The 23,630-nt window shown below is 42.7% G+C and overlaps 2 protein-coding genes across 4 annotated transcripts; both read right to left on the bottom strand.

Moving 5' to 3' along the window:
• Positions 1 to 268: 268 nt before the first annotated feature.
• On the bottom strand, positions 269 to 15,416 carry LSM11 (LSM11, U7 small nuclear RNA associated). Its single transcript, XM_055813238.1, has 4 exons — positions 14,943 to 15,416; positions 11,320 to 11,459; positions 10,474 to 10,557; positions 269 to 8,915 (listed from the first exon to the last, which is right to left on the bottom strand). Exons 1-4 carry the CDS (start codon positions 15,364 to 15,366, stop codon positions 8,511 to 8,513), a joined length of 1,053 nt encoding a protein of 350 aa, XP_055669213.1. The 5' UTR covers positions 15,367 to 15,416; the 3' UTR covers positions 269 to 8,510.
• A 2,037-nt stretch (positions 15,417 to 17,453) lies between these two features.
• On the bottom strand, positions 17,454 to 23,616 carry THG1L (tRNA-histidine guanylyltransferase 1 like). 3 transcript variants are annotated; one of them, XM_055813239.1, is made up of 6 exons: positions 23,408 to 23,616; positions 21,648 to 21,824; positions 21,014 to 21,183; positions 20,212 to 20,300; positions 19,507 to 19,614; positions 17,454 to 18,213 (listed from the first exon to the last, which is right to left on the bottom strand). In XM_055813239.1, exons 1-6 carry the CDS (start codon positions 23,599 to 23,601, stop codon positions 18,052 to 18,054), a joined length of 900 nt encoding a protein of 299 aa, XP_055669214.1. In that variant the 5' UTR covers positions 23,602 to 23,616; the 3' UTR covers positions 17,454 to 18,051. The 3 variants fall into 3 exon arrangements, with proteins under 3 accessions (XP_055669214.1, XP_027634655.1, XP_027634656.1); XM_027778854.2 differs by lacking the exon at positions 23,408 to 23,616 and having other exon boundaries at positions 21,014 to 21,179; positions 21,648 to 21,778; XM_027778855.2 differs by lacking the exon at positions 23,408 to 23,616 and having other exon boundaries at positions 21,014 to 21,088; positions 21,648 to 21,714.
• Positions 23,617 to 23,630: the final 14 nt, after the last annotated feature.

Raw genomic sequence — 23,630 nt, forward strand, 5'->3', positions numbered from 1 at the left:
AATAGATATTACATTCTTCAACATCAAGTTCGCTTCCCTTCTGCGCCTCTAAAACACAGGTATGATGATATTCTTATTTTGTAGATTAATGCACTCTTGAACAACAGATGACTGGTTGGCCCCCAAATCATGTGACGACAGCAGTGCTAGTATTCAAACCTGGTGGTCTCCACATCCAGGCATCTGTCCTAACTGCTGCAGTAGCAGCTTCATCACTGACACAAGCACGTTGACAGAGCACAAAAAAAAATCATGCTTTGAAGCAAACTGTTACATGGATATATTTATTGCATTGCAGTCATAGCAATTTTAAATATAAACATATATATCTGGAAAGCAGAATATTGCAAATTCAGTATTATTCAGTATGTTCATAGCAGCATCAGCTTCCTAAGAAACAAAATATTTAGGAAGACAGAGAAGGTATTACAAATGAGTTACATTCTCATTTATCAGCATTTGACCAAAATGTGATATTGCAGCTTTGAAACAGATATTGAAGTCACCAAATCTGACCTTGAAGACATAAGTAATTTCAGGACTGAAGTGCATCATTGTACCTGATACCCTGCACACTTTTAGTGTGCTGGGACATAAGGCTAACAGTCAAGTGCCTGGAGAGGGCAGATGATCTATGTATCTGCATTACCTGACATATTATAGTTTTAATAACAATACTTAGCACTTACCACTTCCCCAAATCCTGGTGAGACAGGCAAGGACTGCTCTCTGATGTACTGCAGCTGGGCAGCCTAAGGGAGAGGGAGGGAAGTGACTTGCCAAGGCCATTCAGTGAGCAAGTGGCAGTAAAGAGATCAGAATTTGTCAGCAACTGACTTCCAATCCTGTGTCAGTCTGGTAGGTCATGCTGCTCCTCTGTGGTTCGTTAAGGAAGTTTTATAGATGACTAATTGGTTAACAAGTCCCCATCCATGCAACTACAGTGGATGCATGCACCACCTAAAAAGAGGTCAACACAACTGCTCCCCTCGTAATGCCCATTTTAGCTCTAAAGAAACCAAATGATTCTCTCATTTTCTCATCTCAGAATGATCTGTCACGCTGAAGATACAATGACACAGCTGCACTTTGCTCTGAAGCAGTGGAAATCAGAAGCAATCGCTATAGGAGTGGGAGTAGCTTTCATTTCTTTCCTGAGGGAGAGCACTGATCTTTTGAGAGGAAAAAAGGATGGATATGTTTTTATACAAACTGATCAAACTACTTCTCATTCTAAACGAATACAAGACTGACTGAAAGTCTCAGGTGTACTAATTTTCTTCAGCTAAGTCATCCAAGTGTACACTATGAAGCCAGCAGCTAATAAAATAGTTATCCAGGAACATCAGAAGGCATTTTCCTTCCCTGACAGGCCTTTACTTCTACCAGCTAAGAGCAAGAGCACTTACAGTGACATCTAAAAGGACTTGTAAACATCACGAGACAAGCCATCTCTGATATTCCTCCACTAAAGCGGGCCTTACTCCTGCACCCCCAGGAAGCTAACAAGGATAACCGAGCCTGCTACCATCCCTGCCTCAAAAGGGGAAATTTGTTTGCGTGTTTTTTCTCCCACTGGGTTTCCTCTACAAAATTTTAAAGGCAGGATCAAACATGTCAGTTATTAGGGACGGAGTCTGGCAGAGACTCCTGGTGCATAGTTCACGTGCTGTGAAATGCTCACAACGCAACGGAGGCTGCGCTTCAGAACCGGCTCTGCATACTCCCCCTTCACCTATAGAATACAAATGCCCAGTGCTGGCCAAATTATGCCGAAGCGTACAGGCTAGAAAGCAACCTCCCATTTCAAGGAGTTATCACCAAGTAATGCCTCCCTCCTCTTTCTTTGCCTGTTCTCACACTTTCAGCATGCCATGAAAGCCTACAGTCGGGAAAACATACAGAGTTATACTTACAGTAGATTACGCACATTTTTTTTCCATCAAGGTAAGTCTTCATCAAGTGCACTGATCCTGCAGTGCCCACTTGGAGGACCACCACCGGACTGCCTCAGCTACCTCTTCTCAAGTGGCTTCTTTTTTTTTTTTTTTCGGCCCAGGCTGCTAATGGATAAAATGCAGCAAAGGATGCTCTTACATAGAAAACTTGTGGAGAAAAACCTTACTACCATGCAGCAATGGATACTTTTTCCTGGTGATACATGGGCAACACCTGACAGAAAAAGCTGTGATTTTTAAAATGTTGTTTTTACTTTCCAAGGAAATTTTAATTGCTTTACTTACATCCAGCTGTTGCCAGTTTCATCTTAGGTTGCAAGACAGAACAGAAGAAAAGGTATGTAAACTCCTGAAAATGGGCGCATCCTCCTAATGACAGTGGCTCTTTAAAGCACTTTTTAGGTATGAAATGAACATTACTGGCTACATGAAAAATGCAGTACTTTAAAAAAAAAAAAGGTTGCAATAATGTTTATCTGAAGGTGAGACACAGGCACTGCTGAAAAAAACTCTGACCAAGCTAAAGTTTCTAAATGAAAACTTGGGCACATTCTTCATTTTTGGTCCAAGCATACCCTACCAGAGTATTAGTATTTTATTAATATTTTTATTAATATTAATGAAATCAAAACATTGATACTAATATTTTCGGTAAATTAAAAACTAAGCTTGGACTCTATCCTCCTTTGCTAGACTTGTAGCTCATTAGCTAGAAGGACATCACTAAGATTTTAGGTCTCCCCCCTTGAGTTCCTATTGCAACTGGCTGCCCCTGTCTTCCTCTGTCCACCTAATCACATCTCACCACTGCTGCAGCATCTTGAAAAATATAGGGCAGCCCATCACAGACCCTTGTATTTGTCATCTTCTAATGGGTGAGGATAATAATGCCAAGCAAACTTTTTGTGGAAATTAATGCTGTAGACATTAGGACTATAGACTGGTGTTGCTTCTCTAGAAACTCTCACTGTAAAGTTAAGACTGTTGATACTCAAGTCTGCAAACAGCCACGCCTCTTGCAGCTCCGTTTTTGGTGCATCCTTAATTCACTTTGAGTTTACACCCACCTACCATCAAGCCTCCAAACTGGGAGAATTAGCTTTGAAATTACTATCTCACTCTAGGAAGATCATCTTCCTTCACTAGAAGAAGAGAAGTATTTCTTTATCCTCTCTCCTTCCAGTTGTGGCTTCATGTATTTCCATTTGTGCATCTTGATAACATCCGTAGGAATAGCTATTTTTGGTTTGCAATACACAATTAAGAAATCCACAAATTCTGTAATAGCTTAGTTTTCCAATATTATTTCTAGTAAGTGTTAGCCTTTCATAAAGCAAAGACTGTCTTAGGATTGCTATAGTATGAACTTCAAATTTTTAAGCCAGTACCAAGAAGCAAAAGCATGAAGTTAAATAGCTCTGGGCTGCCGAAGACGCATATTTCAGCATTTGTTTTACACTTTGCAATGCAGGCAGGAGAGAAAACATCTTCATATTAATTTGCAGTATTTTGCAGTTATGCCCTGAGGCAGACACTAGCATATAACTCCACAGCTTCTGAGGAAAGAGCTTGCCTGGCTGAAGGAATCACTGCATCACTGCTACTGCTGCTGCGCTGCCTCTCAAAGGGTGTAGTACTGTGCCTTCCAATTTTATCCAGTTGCAGAGCTTACAGTTTAAGATGGTGATTATAATTCTGATCTGTTTAATCAAATATAGAAGTTTGCCTGGAGATATGCATCTTCAGAAACTCTGTTTTCACAGTTTGCTGTCCCTGCTGCCTTTCCATTTGCTTTCAAGATTCTGGATTAAATCGGTTTCCACCTGTCTCATTTAGGTCAGTGCCAGTAAGCAACAGAAAGGGAAGCACAGGCAGCATGTTGGACTGAATGTCAAATTCAACAAAAATCAGACATCTTTTTTCTTTGCTTCTCTTTTCCTGGACACTTCTTCACCCACAGTGATTCATAGGTGCAAGTGGGTTACTGCAACAGCAAACTAGAGAAACCTAGCACCGCGGAAAGGAAAATAAGTAAAAAAGGAATTAAAGTTTTTTCAAAAAAAATCAGTTTACTCCAATCGACCCAAGATAAATCATTTTTCTGATCAAGTAATTCCAAAAGTCTGCAGAGTAGTATGAAAATCAAGAATAGCCAAAGGCTATAAATTAAACTATTTATTGGATGCAAAACTGGATGGAGTAACATTCCTTAGGAAGGGGGAAAAAACAGCAGGCAGTCAAGCCTACTCCTGCCGAGAGACATCGCCCTGCTTCCCAATGACACAGAAGGGAAAGCTGCATCAGAAAAAATGAATCCAGAAACTGAAGGACAAGAAGCAGATGGAAAACAGTACTCACCAGCTACTGCAATAATCACCTGGTGAGGTTATGCTAAGTACCTGCCTCTAAATCAGAAAAAAAAAAAAAAAATCCAGGCAATTAACAAGCTGGGTAAGTCAGTTGAGAGAAGGAACTAAACACACACTTTTTTACAAGCTCCTTTTTTCCCCTTTGACCTTATCTATTCTACCACCACAGCCCTGTTTAAGAAGTGTTCAGTAAAACCTGTGCTGAAGAGCTTCCCAAGCAATATTCCCAGCCACGACAGCCACAACTAGGGTAACAATGCAGCACTCAGCCTGATTCTCCCTCCCAGTTTCCCTGCATCCCCACAGCACAGCAAGGTTTTATGCTGCGATTCCATGAAAACCTCATTCAGACTATTGGCAAACGTCCCTAGAATTCTATCACCATACAAATAAAATTGCTACTCCTAAAGTAACCATGAGACTTGGCTCCCTGCTGAACTGTGTTGGCAATGAAAAGATACATGACGACACCATGAGATGTATCTGTAACATCACATTCCAAGACTACTCCGTTACATCATTTCTGCAGCATTTCACCAGTTTCATTATTTCTCTCCTATTTTAAAATTATTCTTAAAGAATTCTCAAATTATCACAATACTTCTTCAAAGGTAGTTCAGAAAACTGTTCCTTGTACTAATTCGGTACCTCACCATAAACACGCTACAGGAATCACTGCTGAGCACCAGGCTGAACAACGTCCTGGGAATTCTGGACAGGTTGCAACCAGTGTGCTGATCCTTTCCACAGAGTTCTTTGTATTTGGCCCAAAGCTTTTTCACGCTCCCACAGCTCTCTGTTTCTTAAGACTGCCTCCTGCTCCTACTCTTCATGCTTTAGCATAATAGCTCCAGGTATCTACCCTCATACCATCTTTGTGACGCTGGAGCAACGGAGGAATGACTAGGAGCAGACAGCCTTTTGAACAAAGAACCTGGATTTTATGCTAAGTTTGGAAAAGGAAAACATGGAAAGAAATAACCAGAAACAATCAAAAACCCAAAGCTCATTTGTTTCCAAGGGTTGTTTTTTGTTTTTGTTAAACAGATTTACAACGAATACTGAAGTGAGGTAGGAGACTTCTATTCAGAATGTCACATTTGATTTTATTTAAAGAGCAACTTTGAAGTATTAAACATGCAAGTGACAACACACATACAGGATCACTTGCTTAGTCACAATCATGATGCTTGAAAGAGACGAAAATCACAAATGCTATGCTTGAAAGAGACAAAATTTGTAAAACAGCATTTTGATAATAGACTTAAAAAAGATACAATTTTAGAAAAAGGGAAAAGGAAGACATTTTGGAAGATCTGAAATTGTAGAAGAGGCTATATTTAGGAAGCAGCTTGGTAATAATAAGAGGTGGATAGGGAAGTAGGAAACAAAGAATCACCAAATAAGCCATTAAATCTAAATTGGAAGAGAGAATTTTAACCAACTCTACAGGTAAGACAACAACGAAAATAGAGGAGGACCAGTTTAATAATGAGGTAGAGCAAAAAAAGTAGACAAACTGTATAGTTCTTAACTAGGTTTGTTGACTGAGGTGATGGTTCTGGAAGAACAGGTCAGTGATGATATAAAAATCAAGGCACAAATGCAAGTCTAAGCACCAGCATTTTTCATAAAACATGAAAAAAGAAACTTGTAGATGTGAAGCAACAAACACCTGCAAGGTTTCAGAGAAAAACTTCTGATGAAAGGAAACACTGAGACTTCTAGTAGCAACTGAGGACTCAGCAAAGTGTCAACTGACAAGGAAAGAGGGCAGTACAGCCACAAAAACATTCCTGGTAGTCGTATCTTAATGCACAAGGCAGTATAAACTAGGCTGACAAAGAGAATTAAGAATATGAGGTAAAGAAAAGCAAGAATTCAATTAGATGTCATAGTACGTAGGCTTGAGTGGAGATCTGACACCCTTTGGTCCAGCGTAAAGGAAGGAGGAGAGGTCAAAACCAGTAGCCTTTGGCATGAATGGAAAAGGCAGAGGTAAGTCATCCCAAGCAACTGAAATAAAACCCAAACGGTCAGAAAGCAGAGTGGAAAAAACAATGCACAACCAAAAACATAATAAAAGCTGCTGAGATGTCAGGAGCAGAAATAAGCTCCTTGTTTCTAGCTTCACATGTTTCTAACAGTTGGTGAGGGTTCTGGTTAGTTGGCAACCACGTGAAAAGCCAACCAGGCAAGGTTCAGAGAGCCAGGACAACTGGAGGTGTATTCAATAACAATCTCCCTAAACCAGATTTAGAATGTCCTGAGGAGACAAAGCACTGACAGAAGGGGGGGAACGGAAGAACTGCAGCCCACATGAACACAAACAAGAACAGCACAAAAGGAGAGGAAACAAGAACCTGCAAGAGAAGAACCTTTTCAGTGCCTAGTCTCAGTTCACAGTAGGAAGGGATTACAGCAATAAAGCTATGTATGATATGTAGGTAAGAAACTGTAGAAACTCTTTTCCTTTTTCTTTTTTTTTCCTTTTTTCTTTTTTTTTCCATACCCTTCATGAAACTGTTTTGCCTCAACAGTATTTTTTATTCTGAGGCATTTCTGTCCCAAGCTGAACTTGGGTTTGCAGCTCAGTGGCTGAGCTGAACAGCCATCCAAGCCCCATGTCATCTGAAATGCTGACATAAAAGTTTCAGGCTCCCCCAGAGGCATACAGCTGCTTTGTTTGTCCAGAACTCCTGCTAAACCATTTCTGTAATTCACCCAAACAACAGACATACCCTAACGACTAGCAAGCAGTATGTTGCATTTGCAGGAACAGAAATATAAGTCAGTGAGACCACAGTCACTCAGTTTGAGGACTTATGACCTCTATATGGAATACAAGACCTGCTACAAAGCAATCTCCCAACTTCACCTTAAACACAGGGCGCTGCTGCAAAGCATAAGGTAGTTGAGATGAATACAGGAATAGCAGCGTGCAATCTAGTGTCCTTCGACAACTAAGGGAACAGACTAGATAACATAACAGCTTCATTTACCCCCAAACTTCTGCATGCAGTTCTCTTGGAAAGCAGTTTATACCTGCAGAAGCCTGGCCTGATCTACAATAGCTTAACAACCTTGCTAAAATAAAACTACTAATGAGCTGAGTTTGACTTCTATAATTCAAAAGATTTTTTAGGCACACCTCCAAAGCTCAGTTCAACTGGAATTAGATGACACATCATTCATATGGATAGGAAAGACCCATGAAGATTTCTGCTCCATGAGAACTGCTGGAGACACAGCACCTCTAGTTTCAACACAGGGAACTTGAAAGGCGCTTAGATACAGTACAGTTGTGCTCAGCACAAACACTTCAATCCGAGAAGAAAAACTACATCTTTGCAAACTTCGCTATTTCACTAAGTAGCAAATTGGTGAAATATGAAAGTACAATTTTCCATCTGCATCCACAACATTCACAGATAAACTCCAAATATGGAGGTCCCTGGGTCAGCTACATTAGCTGCTTGCTGGTGACACAGGGCTAAAGCACAGCGTTACAACAGAAGCCTAAGCTTTGATACTGAAAACAAATTAAAATCCTGCCATCGTTCACACAAACAGAGCAGTTTTCGATTAAGAGGTTGTCTATCACACAGGGCATTACAGAGCTAACTATGAAGAACAGGCTAACAGCCATCAGTAGTATGTCACTCCACCTTTTTATGGGCTACTTCAAAATGACTATCAGAATTATGTCTGGAGAAGAGGACATCCATGTAACAACAGCAGATAAACTGTTGGTTTCATTTTCAATCTTCTCTTGAGATTATTCAGAACATGCAAAATAGCATTTATAATTCATTTCAAGTGGAGATCTAATCTTAAACTCCTTAAACATGTGCCACAATTAGCTCCTATAACAGAGTACACCAAAATTCTCTTCCAGCCCTTTCCATTTAGCTTCTATTTAAGGAGCAGAGGGACTGTGCTTACCTCCCTCATCTCACAGAAACAACTGTGTTGCTGACCTTGTCCTGAGACCCCTGACAGAGATCTAAGGAGGCTGCTTTGGCATCAAGCTCAGGATGCTCCACTTAGAATTATTTCCCTTGTTTGGCAAGGGGAAACCAGTCACAGTACCATCATACTTAATGAGAACGCTAAATAGCAATGAGAGCTACAGCGGCAATTCATGCTATCAAATAAATACACTGACAAAGGCTCAGCCACGTCAATGTGCTAAGTGCACAAGCAAGACATTCTCTCCTCGAATAAAAATCTGGTTTATGTGACGTGTGAACACCTGCTGATAATCCACTTTGGGCCGCCTTTTTCTCTGCGAACGGCTTCTTGCATGGGTACCACCAGCAGTGGCACCCTCTGCGTGGGCAGTCCTGCTACCCACATCAGCTTCACCTCTGGTAGCCAGATGCAAACTGTCACCTGGCATCTTCTTTTCTCCAGCTCTGCCCAAGCGCTTCTGCTTCTCACGCTCATCTTCTGCTCTCCCTCGTCCCGATCCAATTTTCAATCCCAGCGTCTGAGAGTCATTTGTCAAGGCTAGCTCCTCTGAGACAGTCTTTGAGTCAGCTCCCTTCTTTACTGAGGACTCCTGCAGTTTGAGTCTGTCAAACAGCTGTAAAAGAACATTTGTGTATATGACCACATTCATAAAACAAGAGAGGCTGCTTGTTCAGCATTTCTACATGGTATTTGTGTGTACGATCTCAAATCGGAGCTCACAACACACAATGAGTGAAGAATCTTTACCAGCAATAAAGACGAGGTTTTCTTGCCAAGTCAAACAGCAACATAAGGTGAATGGATCTCTTGCATGCACATGAGTATCTTTACGTGAGCACCACGGAATTTAATTTGGACAGCAATACTGATGTGCAGTAGCATTTAACTTTGGTCAGGAACAACAGAGAGCTACCAAGTTTCTCTGTTAGCTCACTCTCCCCCAGCGCTCCTGTAATGTTATCAGATAGTATTAGAGATATTTCCATCCATGTGTCCTCAGGCAGGACATGAATCCCTAAGATAAGGGGCCTCAATCAGCAAAGAGTGCATACTGAAAAAATGATGGAACTTTTATGTTCCCCAAAACAAACTAAAAGATGCCGTGCGGGTATTCTGGGAGATGAGCAGACCACAAACAATAGAAAAATAATAAATCTAGAGAAGCAGATCCAAAGCACTGTATGAACTCATTAATCTAAGAATATATGGTGCTGAAACTGGAAAAAAACTGCTTTTACTCTGGCAGCAGGCAAGCTTTTATGAAATACTGACAAATGAAAAGGATTCTTGGTTATCCTGTGTCTTCCCAGCAACAGGATGGAAAGCCAATGCCTGTAAGAGTGGGCTAAAGGAACAATGACAACTTGATAATTTTTAACTAATCTTTAAAAAAGGAAGGGTGGGATCTATCAGAAAAGAGATTTAAATGGCAGGAATTTGAAAGCAAATGCCTCACAATGAAACTGCTTAAAAGTTTTTGTGATGCTTCTCTGATGTTCAGAAGGCCCAGAGCCATGCCATTCAACAGGGACAGCCCTGTCACTATTTTTTTTCCCCCTTCATTGTTCAGAAGTTCATCTATCATCTCCTCAGTTCTCAACTTCATAAACATCTTTATTCGCAGCTGGATCCTAGAGAGTGTCTTGCTTTGGAGCAACATGCAGAATCTTGGGCTTCACAGCACCTAGACTAGAAGTCCAAGTGACCAAACAGATGTACTGTTTTGTTGGCTGGAGACGAAGACTGTTGCTCCATGAACATTAGTATCAGAGTTAGGCACTGCCAGATCACCCGGCAGACAAATGTGGACCAGATCAGTCATGGGTGCGAAAATTGCACAGAACAAGTAAGTCAAAAACCACAGTGACCTTACAGAAGGTCACCATATTGCACTAAGCAGCGTCAGCAACGGTGATCTGACATTAGAAACTCAAGTGGAACTTCTGTAACACTGAACTATGGCCATAGTACTTTCAAAAATGTCAGAAAACTGTTTGTGTGTCCGTGTCCCCCCCCCCCCCCCAGTTCAAGCCATTTTAGATTCATCTGTAATAAAAGGAGATAAAATATTTCAAATGTAAATATAGTTTTCCAATCGATGCTCCCCTTGTACTACTTTGAAAAAGGAGATACCAAAAAAGGTAAAAAGAAAACTGGAGATGTTTACCTACCCGGGTTAGGGTGAGCTGAGGTTCTGCATAGAAAGCTTTGCCCATTACTGGTTTCCTGTATGTCTCATCCACATCTGTAAGGGCCTAGAATACGATAAAAGAAATGGAAAGTTCAAAATTAAAGTCTGAAGCAGCTTTGGACCAGCTTTGTGTCACAGTATCAGGAAATTATGTTCTATCTGAGAAAAACTCCATCCTAGGAACAAGCTGTGCTTTGGAGCTGGCTTCTTAATCATCCAAGTCATACTGAGGTATAAAAGCAACAGCAAAGCCTAGAATCCATTCTGCTTTACTTGCAAAATCTTCGTGAGCCTTACCTGCAAAATCCCTCACACTGTCCCCATTTCCAAACTTTTTACACCTCCAGGCTCACAAATATTTAAGAGCTGCTTTTCCATCCACTGTCTTTAAGATCTTCATGAAGTAGAACACAGGGGGAAAAAATCTTTTGTCAGTGACATCCCAGTGGTATGTTAGTGAAAGAAAACAGAGAAGCGGCTACCACTGTAAGACGACTGGGTGTTGCAGAGAAAGCTTTGAAAGCTTCTGATATTCCTCATATTCCACCTTTCTGGGTTCTTTAGAAAAAAACTTTGAAGATGCTGAGAACTCTTCAAAGCTTCTCTCTCACCTAAAATCTCTCTAAGATGGCTAGGTACCTCTCAGATGTACCAATCTCAACACCAAGAACCACTCAGCCTGAAACCCAGCACTCAGTGCCAGAGCAAATGCTTTATGAAACACCATACCACGTCAGTTTTCTCAAAATACAATTTGCTTAAACCTGTTGCAAATTTCAAGTTTTTGATATAGCAGTTATAAATTAAGGGCTGAAACAATAATTACCATATTCCAGAACTTGTCAAATGCAACCAAAAACCCTGTGCAGACTCCACGAAGCCCTTTGAAAGTGCGGATATGGACATTGATTTTTACACCATCTCGGACACAGCGATGAAGTTCCCCCAGTGGGCTGCCTTCATGGACTAAAACAGAAAGAGTACATTACCAGTCTTCAACAAAATACATGTAAATATACAAATATAATAAAATATGCAGAAATCTACTCTACATAGAAGTATGGCAGATCTTGGTATAACACTTGTGTTCACAGCAAAAGAAATGAGAAGCCCCAGAGCACTGTAATGCACTGCAGTTGTCATTACTGGACCACCAAAACTCTTCTTATAACGGGGACAGCAAAGACTTTAAAAAATATGAAGGTTTTGCTTTACATAACCCACAGCCAAACCAGCCTTAGCCAAAAATCTTTTTGCTCCATTAAAAAAACATACTAAGTAATGCTAATCTTAAATAAAAGTGGTTCATAGGTAACCGAAAGCCCACAAAGACAGAGAAAGTTTCACGGAAAAGACAAATGGATTAGTTTTGATCTGTTAATAAAGTATTATCAGATGCATTCCTTTTCCTTGCAAGATTTCTGAAACAACAAATGGCTCAAGTTCTTCAACCAGCTAAACTGGATCAGTTTAAATTTATGAAAATCCATTGCTTCAATGCTTTTAGTCAGGGCAAAACCAAAGGAATTCAGTAAAACATACAGCTTACCTGGTACACACAAGCCTTACCTACACACTAGAGATCTTTGCAAATGTAAACTATCTAGAGGGGTAGATATTATTTACTTTACAACTTCCACCCGCACCAGGATGAAGCCATTCCAGTGATAAATTACAGCTACTCGTTCGCTTGTGCAAACACAGCCCCAGGATTGCTGTACAATTCCTACTAAGAGTCAGGGAAAAATAATGGTCTAAATTCTCACACTGTTCTTGATATTAATAAAATATCTGGGTCAGAGATGATCTCGTGCCTTGTGCTTTAGGGACTATGTATTCAAGGTTTGATTTGCACACCAGAAAATGCATCCTGTGAGTGTAAAATGTTACCATGTGACAGCTGATCTGCAGTATTTGGCTGCATGGTAATTCTTAGCCACAGCAGGGAAATCTAAAGCAGTTTCCTCTGAATTAACCTATCATGTTTATTTTTTGAGATCCGTTGTCTCCTTGCCAGCCCTCTGCAGCTGGACAGCTGGAGAAAATTGCTTTCAGACAGAGCGTAAGCTGTCTCAGTACCTCCCAGCTTTGCTTATGGGGGTCTGTTCAGGAGTCCCTGTGCTTCCTGCAGCCGAACTGATGATGAACTTACGTTCTGAAGTCACAAATCCATCATGGGGAACCACAGATGACACTATTACTATATCAGATTGATGTTTTTAATCAGATAACAGTAGTTTTTCTAACCAACCCTAATAATTTACAGGATCATTTCAGATTTAATTTATTTATTTATTTATTTTTTTTAGATTTTAGATTCCGGTGTTCCCTTCACATACAAACTTTATTTACATCTTATAAAAATCCAAGTACAATCTTTATTTCTGACTATGCCTTTGCTTGCTGGCACCCCTTTAGGCCTGGCGGAAAACACTACTTTACAGCTCTACCACATCTAGACAATCCATGCTTTTTCCACTTTTCCTTGCTGCATAAGACTCCGGCTTCACCAGGGCAAACCTCCAGCTTCACCTGATGCTGCTAAGTATTAGCATCAATATTTCAATCTGTAGAGAAAATAGTTACCTAGTTGGTTTTGTACTCAAAATCCAATCCCTATTTATATAAAATAAGCACATACTTAATGCCAGGATTCATAAGAATGACACAAGAAAGTGGTTTTCCACTGTAACCCAGAGGGCAAGTACCCCAGGAGAGAGAAAATAAAGATCCCAACTCTGATTAAGTTCAAGTCCCTATCCTCAGGGTAGCCTTAAATGGCAAAATTTAAAAACAAGAGCAAAAGCAAGTTAGAAGAGTGGAAATACTTCAGAACACCATCAAACGCCTTTCTAACCAGCCTGTGGTAACCACTTGCACATGAGTTCTCTGCCCCTTGGTAAATGCAAAGTAATTAGAACTAGCTTCTCCTGAACTGATCCAAACCAAGCACTGCTAAAGTAGCTTCCTTCTTACTTTGATGGCAACATGAAATCACCCCTCATGACAGGCAAAATTTTAGCTCCATTTTAAGTTTCTGACCCACTGAATTTAAGGAACACGTCATACCTTGTCATAGCTATCTAGGAGCACAGCATCACAACTGCTGGACGCAGCAAACCACGTATCACAGTTGCCTTCAGAGGCAGCTACCGCCTTCACATCGAAGCTTCAAACGCTGGCCCACCTGCAGTGCAGACAGCCCCCCCGTTTACAGGGAAAGCACACAATTTTGGCTATAAGCTACTCTTAAAATTCTCCAGACTGCTGAATAGCACTTTCTGTGTCAGTTGTGCCAGTCTTCTTCAAAGTCCGCGCTGTCCAGCCTTAGAAGTATGGATATTAAATACATGCCCTTAGTGAAAGCGTGTGATTTATTTGCTAGACCATCACTAAAGTTAAGTCTTACAGAGAGGGGTTTTTTTTCCAATTTCCATCACAGTGTTCTAGATACAGATGCTTTCTATTAAGATCTTAAATCAATATTTAAGGTCAGTTCTGTTGGAAATCCTAAGGCAAGAGAACCTTTGCATTTGTGCAGAACGCGAAGGTGACACGATACTGAAGATCATGCACCACCTACAGCAACGAATGCATTGCTTTGGTGTCTAAGCAAGAAAAAAGTGCTGCTTTGGGCATTCAGAATGGAATGTTTTGGGCCTTGCCTTTTTATAAAAAGAACATTAAGGTGATGCTGGCGATTAGAAGAGACGCTGTGATTCCAAAAAACACACGGTACTTGTAATTAAGCGTGCTGAAGTTACAACTCATTTGATAGCAATGCCATTTGATTCTTGGTGTAGGTGCGTAAGTTGCACCCCTTCACGGTGAGGGGCTACTACTCTGATACTTACACCGTAGGCATAAATGCATGCAAGAAACGCACATCATCATCACAGCTGATGAATTTAGCAACATCACAGCTGCCTGCCACCTCATTCCACTGTTCTACCATCAGGTTACTGGAAACCCACGCCTGTATTTATGCCCCCAGGGTGTAGGGTTAGTGACAAGGTACAGCCGTGCGTTACAGCCTCATGCTGCGGTTGTGATTTAACTACGAGCGGCACCGGCTCCAATCTGCTTCCCGGTTTAAAACCAGCTGCAGTTTCTCATCCTTTTTTCCTCAAAATCAAGAGGGTGAACATAACCGAGTAACAGCAGGCCACCACCGTGGGGCCACCGCCGCACCGCCACCAGCGCCAGCTCTCCGTGAGCAGCAGTGGCAGAGGCCGGGCCCCCTCACCTGCCACCCGCGGGCCGTCTCCACCCCAGCTCCGCCAGCCTCCGCCGGCACCAACAGCCCCCCGCCCCCCAGCGCCCCCCGGCCGCCGCCGGCCCGGCCCGCAGCCCTCGCCCCCCCTCAGCCCCCCCCGGCCCAGGCTGCGCCCTCAGGCCTCGCCGCAGCCCCCCGGCTCGGCCCCGCTCCCTCAGGCCGCCCGCGCTTACGGGGCATCCGGGTGAGGACGTTCCGCGGCGGCCGCCGGCGCCGGGCCGCGCCGCCCTCGGCCGCCTCCTGCTCGGGGCCCGCGTTCACCATGAGGCTGCGGAGGCGCTGGATGCGCTCGGGGTCGGCGGCGGGCGGCCCGCGGCGGGCGGCGCGGGAGGCGGGCGGGCCGCGGCGGGAGGGAGCGGCGCGGCGGCCGCGCGGGCGGAGCAGGCCGCGCTGGAAGCTCTCGTACTCGGCCAGGTTGTTGAAGCAGGGCGCGGCGGGGAAGGGCAGCGGCGTGCGGGCGGAGTACAGCGCCAGCAGCGGATCGAACCGGCTGGAGCTCACGTCCAGGCGGCTGGGGCTGGGGGAGCGCTCGGGCCCGGGCCGGCGGCGGGGGCCCCGCTGCTCCGCGCCGCCCGCAGCCCCCTCGGCCTCCTCCATGCCGGGCTGCGGGCCGCGGCCCCGCCCGCCGCCGCTAGGGGCCGCTGCCGCCCCGCCCAGGCCCTGGCGGCGAGGGGGAGGCACCGCCGGCGGCCCGGGGGGCTCGGGCCGCGCCCTCCGCCAACTGCCGGTGCGGCCGCACCGCCCCGCCGGTCCGGGGTGCGCCCCGCCACCTGCCCCGGGCAGCCGAAAGGCACCTGGGCAAAAGGCGGCTGCAGGAGAATTGGCATTTTAATCTTTAAGAGGCTGTAACAGCGCAGGCACACTCCTCCGAAGAAAACCGAGGCAGCGTGCGTGAGCACTGCGAGGGTCTGTACCGTAACTGATGCCACCGCCCACCGTTAATCTTCCACAAACATCTTCCCGTTCCAGCAGCATGGCAGAGGAAACCCGCATTCCTGCCCGGCGCCGCAGGACAGGACCCCTGCAGCCGCAGAAGCACCTGCGAGCAGCGGCAGGGGCCGCAGGTGGAGCTGTGTGTGCCGCTAACGCCAGCTTGTTCTTCAAGCTTGGGAAGATTTATTTTCCCCCTACAGCTACAAAGTTGTATGACTTTATGCATGAGGATACCCCAGGCACTTTCTTTCTCTAGCACTTTTGTTAGTACAAATTAAAGGCAATGGCTGTACAGACAATGCCTACCTTGGTTCCAAAGTCTGCATCCATCTGTAAAGAGGTATGTTTAATTACTACATATTGCTGTAGGATGAGTCAATTAGAAAAGACTGAGGACAAGACCTACTACAAACCCCTTTTTTATACACACAAAAGGTACATATATTCTACAGTGTATCTATTTATATATCAGGTAGTCATAGCATACACTAAACCTACAGCTTTCCCAACATGAATCACTGTTGCCAAAATGTTTTTCCCCCCTTTATTCAGACCCCAAAATCCAAATGTTACCACCTCTGGAACAGTTGCTTTATACATTATGTCCAAAGTCAGGCACCAGGTAGTGACACGGCATTTCAGTCAATTAAATTACATTTGTGTTACAAGACCAACCCCCACCCCCAAAACCACCAGACAGGCAGATAGGAAGTTCTTAGGAGGAAATGATTCCGAATGAATCACTCACCGCACCAGTCATTATCTCACAACCCCTCATATCCTCTTCCTGGGAATTATACAGCCCATTCTACAAATTGAAAGTGATATGCATTCTCTCATTGCACATACTTAACTGCTCGCTATTAGCACACAGCACTAAAGGGGAAGCTCTGCACTACAAGCACATAAGACTCATTGTTCAATTTCAGAAAGAAACTGCAGAGTAGTATACATCAGTAGCTGTTTATAGTTTAAAAAAACCCCAAAGAAACACCCACCCACCCCATACAAAAAAAATCCCACAAAACAAAGTGCACATTGCCGTAAATGTCTAAGTTCTTCCTGTGGGGAGAAGAGGGCAAACAAAATAGGCTTCTATGCAAATTCATGGGAAACAACTCAGTACTGACCTTATTTAGTCACATTTGATTCTTTCTTTCCACTGCTCTCTCTCCCTTAGCCACAGCTTGCTACATTACTGTTCTATCAACATGTTTTTGAAACCAGTAAGGTTAAAAGCAGTAAGAATATGCAAGTACCTATCATTATAGTTGTATTTATATACTGAAGTAGGTTATTTCCCTCCAATTCCAGTTACACTGGAACAAGCCCCTTTACATTAGCAGAAATATTTCTGCTCTGAGAGGCTGTATGATTTAAGTGTTTTGACAAAGGGTCTTAGCTGATTGTTAAGCCAGAACAAAACTGTGCATAGACCAGGCAACACATTCCTCCCTTCCCTTTAACTAACATGTATTGTCAGGACTGTTATGTCTGCATCATTCCCAGAAAATCAGACAGCAACGTAAGTTCTTGTCAGCACCCTCTTTGTAGCAACAGAGGCATGTTCGTGGTGCCTGCCTTTCACTCCACTGCACAGCAGGAGACAAATGACTTCCCAAGACCATGGAAGATGAGAGCACAACTCCTAACAGAATTGAAGTCTATACAGTACCCTTATTGTTAACTTTACCGTTTGGAATTTTCACTGATTACTACTAAAAGTCTCAGGCATGAGAAAGGCCAAGTAATGAACAAGGCAGGGAAGAAATTATTTTTATTCTTTAAAAGTATAAAAATCCTGTACATTTGACAAAAGCTTTTAAAATCAGTCACAGGGAACTGCTGGGTTACTCCCTTTCTGCAAGAATCAGAGACATTAGGCAGTTAAACAGTTTGTCACTAATGTGACTAAACGCCAATTGAAGTATCTTGGTCTGTCTCAGTTGAAACAAAAAAAATCAAAATAATTATTTTCTCCTCTACTTTTACCTGTTCAAATATGCAAGCTTTTTTATAGTTCAGCAGTTCAGTAAAATACCTCATGGCTTAAATGCTGTAGAAATACACGAAATTTCTATACACTTTTGCTCCTTCCTTCTACATGCATATCTGTAGAAGTCTTCAATTATTAATTCACATTGGAATATATTGTGATTTTAGTTTTCCATATGGGCATATCCTTGTATATCAGATAACATACCAGTGTCATCTTTTCAGGCAACAACAGTGCCAAACCCAATGTTGTTGAAGAGGGTTACAGGTCCAACTCCGCCAGCCACCATTCGTGCTCACTTGCCAACAACCCAAGCAGAGCAAAGTGTGAACTACCAGTTATACTCAGAGGGATCAACTATCCTCCGCCAGAATCTGAGGATATTCCTCCCAGAACTGGTCCCCAATAATGTCACAGTGCAGGGGAACAACTTTAGTCCTAGGCCGGGTAACTTCAACTTCCTTTTCTTCTGCTTCCGTTGGTAGTTTTATTTTCTTAGTCATGACTTCGTTAACCTGAAAATACAGTTGACACATTAGCAGACATGTATGACTCCAGCGGGAGGGATTCACAAATGAGCTACAACAAAAGCAATGATTAACCCTATAGCATACTACAGAATCTGAACACTGTATCTTTTGAAAGAGTCTATTCTCAATTCAAAGACCAACAGATGAGCAGTTAACACTGCACGTCATCATCACCTGACTTGAAGAAATTAGCTGCAAATTCACCCGATTGCAAGTATTCTTGAATAAAGTACAATATTTACTTTGGAACTATATAAAGCAGATTTCTACAACCACCAAGAAAAAAACCATGCATAAAGAACAAGTGGAATGTATTTCCAGGTGGGAGCCTCTATCTGTTCTAATTAGTTCAAATGAAGCAATAGAAATTGTTGGCCAACTTTAAAAAGAAACGAAAGAATTACTATTTTTATTAATGTATAGAAGACAGAAGGCTGAGCAAGTTATGGAGAACTCTTAACATAGACAGATGGGATCCCGATCACATGAAATGTGTATTTCTAGTTAAGATCTCCTAGTACAGGAGGACATTCAGGCCATAAACACTTGTGATTCTCTGGGGTCTCATCTCATACAAAACACAGGACAGGGATTTCTTCCACTAATTCTGGATCAATGATGTAATCCTAGAATGATGAACATTTCCAAGTTATGATTAAAAGGAATTCCCCATTAACAGCTGCACTCCTTACTCTGCTCCTTCACAGTAGACAAGGACAAGCATACTATAAGCTGAGTTACCTTACTAAACAAAAGGTCCTAATTCCTTTGCAGTGGAAACACTCAGGATCTAATCCTATGAAGGGCCTGGCACAGGCCCCAGCGATCACCATATCAAACTGACAACAGTCATTAAAATGTAATTTTTCAGGAAGCAAGATACTTCCTCAATTTTCAAAGCTGTTACCACTAAGAAACCAAGTGAATGATTCATTAAACGAGGAAGATTTATCTAGCAAATATATCAGTCTTGTGAAATTCCACATATACGTTGTCATCTGTTGATACACATTTTTTCTCCGCTGTCATAACCTGTATCTAAGCCAGACTTCAGAGACTAGTTTTTATACTATGCTCATAGATACAGATCTCAAAACCATCTCCAAAACAATCAGCCCTCTTACACATCATTATATGGCAAATGTGGTTAGTTTTAAAACATATTTATACCCAAGACATACATTTGGGATACATCTGGTGATATTAAAAGTGTAGCTTCTTTGCCACAATGTACCTATTTAAAACATGAACATGAAGCAAGTGGTAATAGTATTTTACCTTCTGCCATATTAAGACAGTTCCTTTTCTGTACATCAAAGGTTCATTGTTGTAGTTGATGTTGAATTCAGAAAACAAGATTTCATTCTTATCTCCAGCCAAAGTTCCCTGAGAGGAAATGAAAAGAAGTCGTCGCCTTATAGAAAACAAACAAATCAAAATACTAGGGTAAAAGATGGGCGAATATTGGAAAACTGACATTTATACAGGTTTATCCATCTTTAAGTTACAAGGTTTAATTACCTGTCCCAACTGCAAAATGGGGATATTAAAACAGAGAGGGGTTTTATTACGTTTTCAAGGCAAACAGAAGTCAGTCAATGGACTCCAGGAGAAAACGGAAATAATCTGCTGAAGTCCGCAGAATGAGACCAAATACTACAGAAAGGACTGGGAATCAATAGTAGCTGAATCCTGCCATTGTACTTATGTGTATAGATACTGGATGTTTATATGACATTTCCAAGATTTCTGAACTTGCTAATTAAGAAATTAAAATCCTGCTAATATTTGACCAAACATAAATTATATGCTCATCATATTAACACGTGTACAATTCAAGAAGTTATTGAATCTACACCCACAAAATTATTACAGTAAGAATAGGCAAGCCAGCCAGGGCTGCTGGGTAGGCAAGACACAGCTTTGCAAATCTTATGATTTTCTTTGTAAGTGGAAAAAAGCATGACCTCAAGAGACTCTTACCTGAAGTCTGTCCTGTGCTTGCACTGGTGTCAAACCACTTCGCTGTACAAGCATCCAAAACACTGTATTATAAAGGTTATTAATATGGCCTACCAAAAAAAGAGAGGAGAGAAACAGTATTTACCAAATCTGAGTGACTAGTTGGAAAAAACCCCAACTTTATTTCCAGACTCATATCCAAGAAACAGCCAAGAATAAAAGGGAATTAATAATATCCATTGCTAGAGAAGACACAATCTTTCTGATCCATTTTTTATAGTAATGCACACCGTAAGAACAATTAGAAGATAGATTTCATTATATTTTTGAAAAGGGAGAGCGGAGGGTGAAGGGTTATGTGTAACAAATTATCTTCATTTCAGCAACAGGGACTAGGTACTAACTAAAAAAAGCCTAGAAAGTAAATCAAATGGTCTGTTCTAGCATGGAGTATATAGCACTTTTGATTGCTACATGGTGTGAATCTGAACATTCACATCCCCTCACTAAGAAGATTACCTTGGATAAATGAACCCAAAACATGAAAGATAATAATTTAATTCTATTAATAATTATAACATTTCCTGTGCTGAACTCACTCCCAGGATGCAACAAATAGTCTGTAGCCTGAAGACGCAGAATTTCAACCAGTATTTCCTGTACCCATACAGAGCCCAAAACAATCCTAATATTGTTTAAAACTACCACCCTACCTACCTTTCACTGATACCTATATGTACAAAAACACTAGCAATGAAAGCGTTTCTAGTCAGACAGAAAGAGAACTCAACTGTACAAATCTCCATTTTCTAGAAATGCTTACAGTCTGCTTGTCTCCAGCTGAGGTAATCCTTTAAATTTTGGTTGCTTGGATACAACACAATTCGTCCATCAAATCCTGGTGGGTACAGAAGTTGCTGGTCCTTAAAGTAATCCTTCCAATAGAAAACGTAACTTGAGGCAAACTGGGAGACCACATGAGTCATGAACTTACTTGCAAACACAAAGTAAAAGGAAAAAGAAAGAAATATATAAATATGATTATATACATGATTATCTGAGGTATCAGTAGCGATAGTTCTGGTGGATAGCAGCATTTCCTAAATAATGGCCCAACAAATCAGCAGCTGCATAGTCTTTGGAAGAACAGGAAGTACTGAGATTCAAGAGTTTGGAAAGGTAACATTTTGTTAAAAGAATGTTTGTTCTAACAATGTTTGTTTCTGATGTTTGTTCTATCAAAACTTTCTTTTTTAAAAGCTCTGTATCACTGAACGTATTTTCCTGAGAGATCACAGGCAAAGAATTCACATGAACTTGAACTACCTGCAGCATATGCACCCAGACACAGCCCTACTCCTAACCTCTGTGCAGATAAAGGCAACTCTGAAGAAGAATTACAGGTTTAGAGAGAGATATTAAAAATATGTTCACTTCACTATCAAAGTAGTCATTACCTTGCTCTTCTTTTAAACCATCTGCTGTTCTTTTTGAAAACAAAACTATATTCATCACTTTGTCCATAAGCAATAGCAATATCCTCCAATTCTTGCATCACTGTCTGGGCACACTTGGTCATCAGATGAAGAGCACGGTCATCATTTGGCTTTTTGAACTCATGCTGCTCAGAAAACCTTCAAAGCAAAAATGGTCAAATATGAATCCCTTAAAGAGCTACTCACAAATGCTAGCCCATTCATTTTCCTCCTTCTGGCAGGATCCTGATTTCCGGTATCCTGCCAATACTGACATTGAATTCCCTCCAGATATGAAAAGCACTAACAAAACCCTGCTTTCTTATACACTCTGGATAACCCATTACCCATTCTCTTTCCCATCAGTATCTTCACCCTAACCAGTCCTTCAAAACGACTGGTTTCCATATCTGACTTGGAAAAGGATGACAAAACTCGCTTTCTCCTAGAGTGCCTTTTATACTCAGTCCAATAGGGGCAACATTACAATAAACTTGGCAAAACTTGAGAGCTTTACCAGAACCCCACACATCCAAACCAGAAATAAAATCCCCAGCAAGAATACGTGTCACTGACCCTTGTGAGAACTGTGCTCTATTTACCCCCAAGAAAGGCGAATGCCACAGAGGCACTGACTCCAAACACAAATAAACATCCCTGTACACCAGTGGCTGGCCTTCCCCCAGCACACCCAAGGCACTGGTATGCCATTTCCCAGCCACCCTGCAAAGGCAGGGTTCTGAAGCTGCCCATGGCCCTTGGAGACAAAACACCAGCAGTAATCCTGTGCGCTGGGGAGGCCGAGTGAAGGCTCTGTAGGTCCTCGGGGGGGGGGGGGGGGGGGGGGGGGCGCGGGGGGAGGGCCTGCAACCCCTGCACCTGTCACTGAAATCGGGGATCAAGCCTCTTAACACCAATGTAGTATTAAGAAGCTGGCACGCCTTTATTGCAGCGCTGGGTGCTCAGTGGCATCACCACAAATCAAGCACACCTGTGTGGATTTTACCATTACATTTATACACAAAATTACAAGGTCGTACACTCCCAATTACAATGATTGGTTAGAAATTTGCATATAATTGTAATATTTGCTGTGTCATCCTTTTCTGTAACTACGCTTGCGCAGGGGAAGGGTCTTCACCTGGGCAAGGGTCTTCTTGACCTGTGGGTGTGACTTTCAGTATTATAATGAAGGTAGTTCACTTCAGGACACCTTAAAAGTTAGCTTTGTTGCCAAGTTGGAAGGCTGGATATCGGCCTTGCCAAGCTGTCCAATAACTCATCCTACACACAACAGAACCTGGGCGCTCTGGTTATGGTCTAGAGAGTAAAGACTAAGGGTATTATGGTCTGCAGCACAGGGACTTCCAGTAACAGTCTCGGATAACAAGCAGTACAGCGATTCATACATCACTGGTTAATAAATGCTAACATAATCCCATCGTGAAAGTTAACTCCTTAGAATCAAAACGTTCTTCTAACTAACTGTTACATAAACACAAAATATAGAAAGATTCAGTAAGATCTTCAGATAATCTGCCACACGCTGCAGGACTCACACGGGTCAGGCACGGAACAGCCGAGGCCAACTGCCCGGCACCACTCGGGTTCCCTCTTCCCGGCACAGCACCCGGGGCCCGCACCCCCGGCGCCTTTAGGCCGAGGAAACTCCCGCCCGCCTTCCCGCCGGCCGAGACACGGCTATAAGCGCCCCGGCCACCGGCTGCCCGCCCGGCCTCCACCTGTGGAAGTTGCGGCCGTCCAGCCGGACCACTATCCAGCAGTTGGGCAGACACGTGTCGTCCGCCTCGAAGTCCCGCACATACTCGAACTTGCTTTTCGCCATGGAGAGGCGGCGGCAGCGGCCGCGCTGGCAGCACGCCCACCTCCCGCTCCGCGCAACGACAGCCGCCGCAGCCCGCCAGCTCCCCAGCATAGCCAGAACGGAAGCGGAAGCGGCGGGCG

The sequence above is a fragment of the Falco peregrinus genome, chromosome 8 (genome assembly GCF_023634155.1).
Source record: "Falco peregrinus isolate bFalPer1 chromosome 8, bFalPer1.pri, whole genome shotgun sequence".
Lineage (NCBI taxonomy): Eukaryota > Metazoa > Chordata > Aves > Falconiformes > Falconidae > Falco > Falco peregrinus.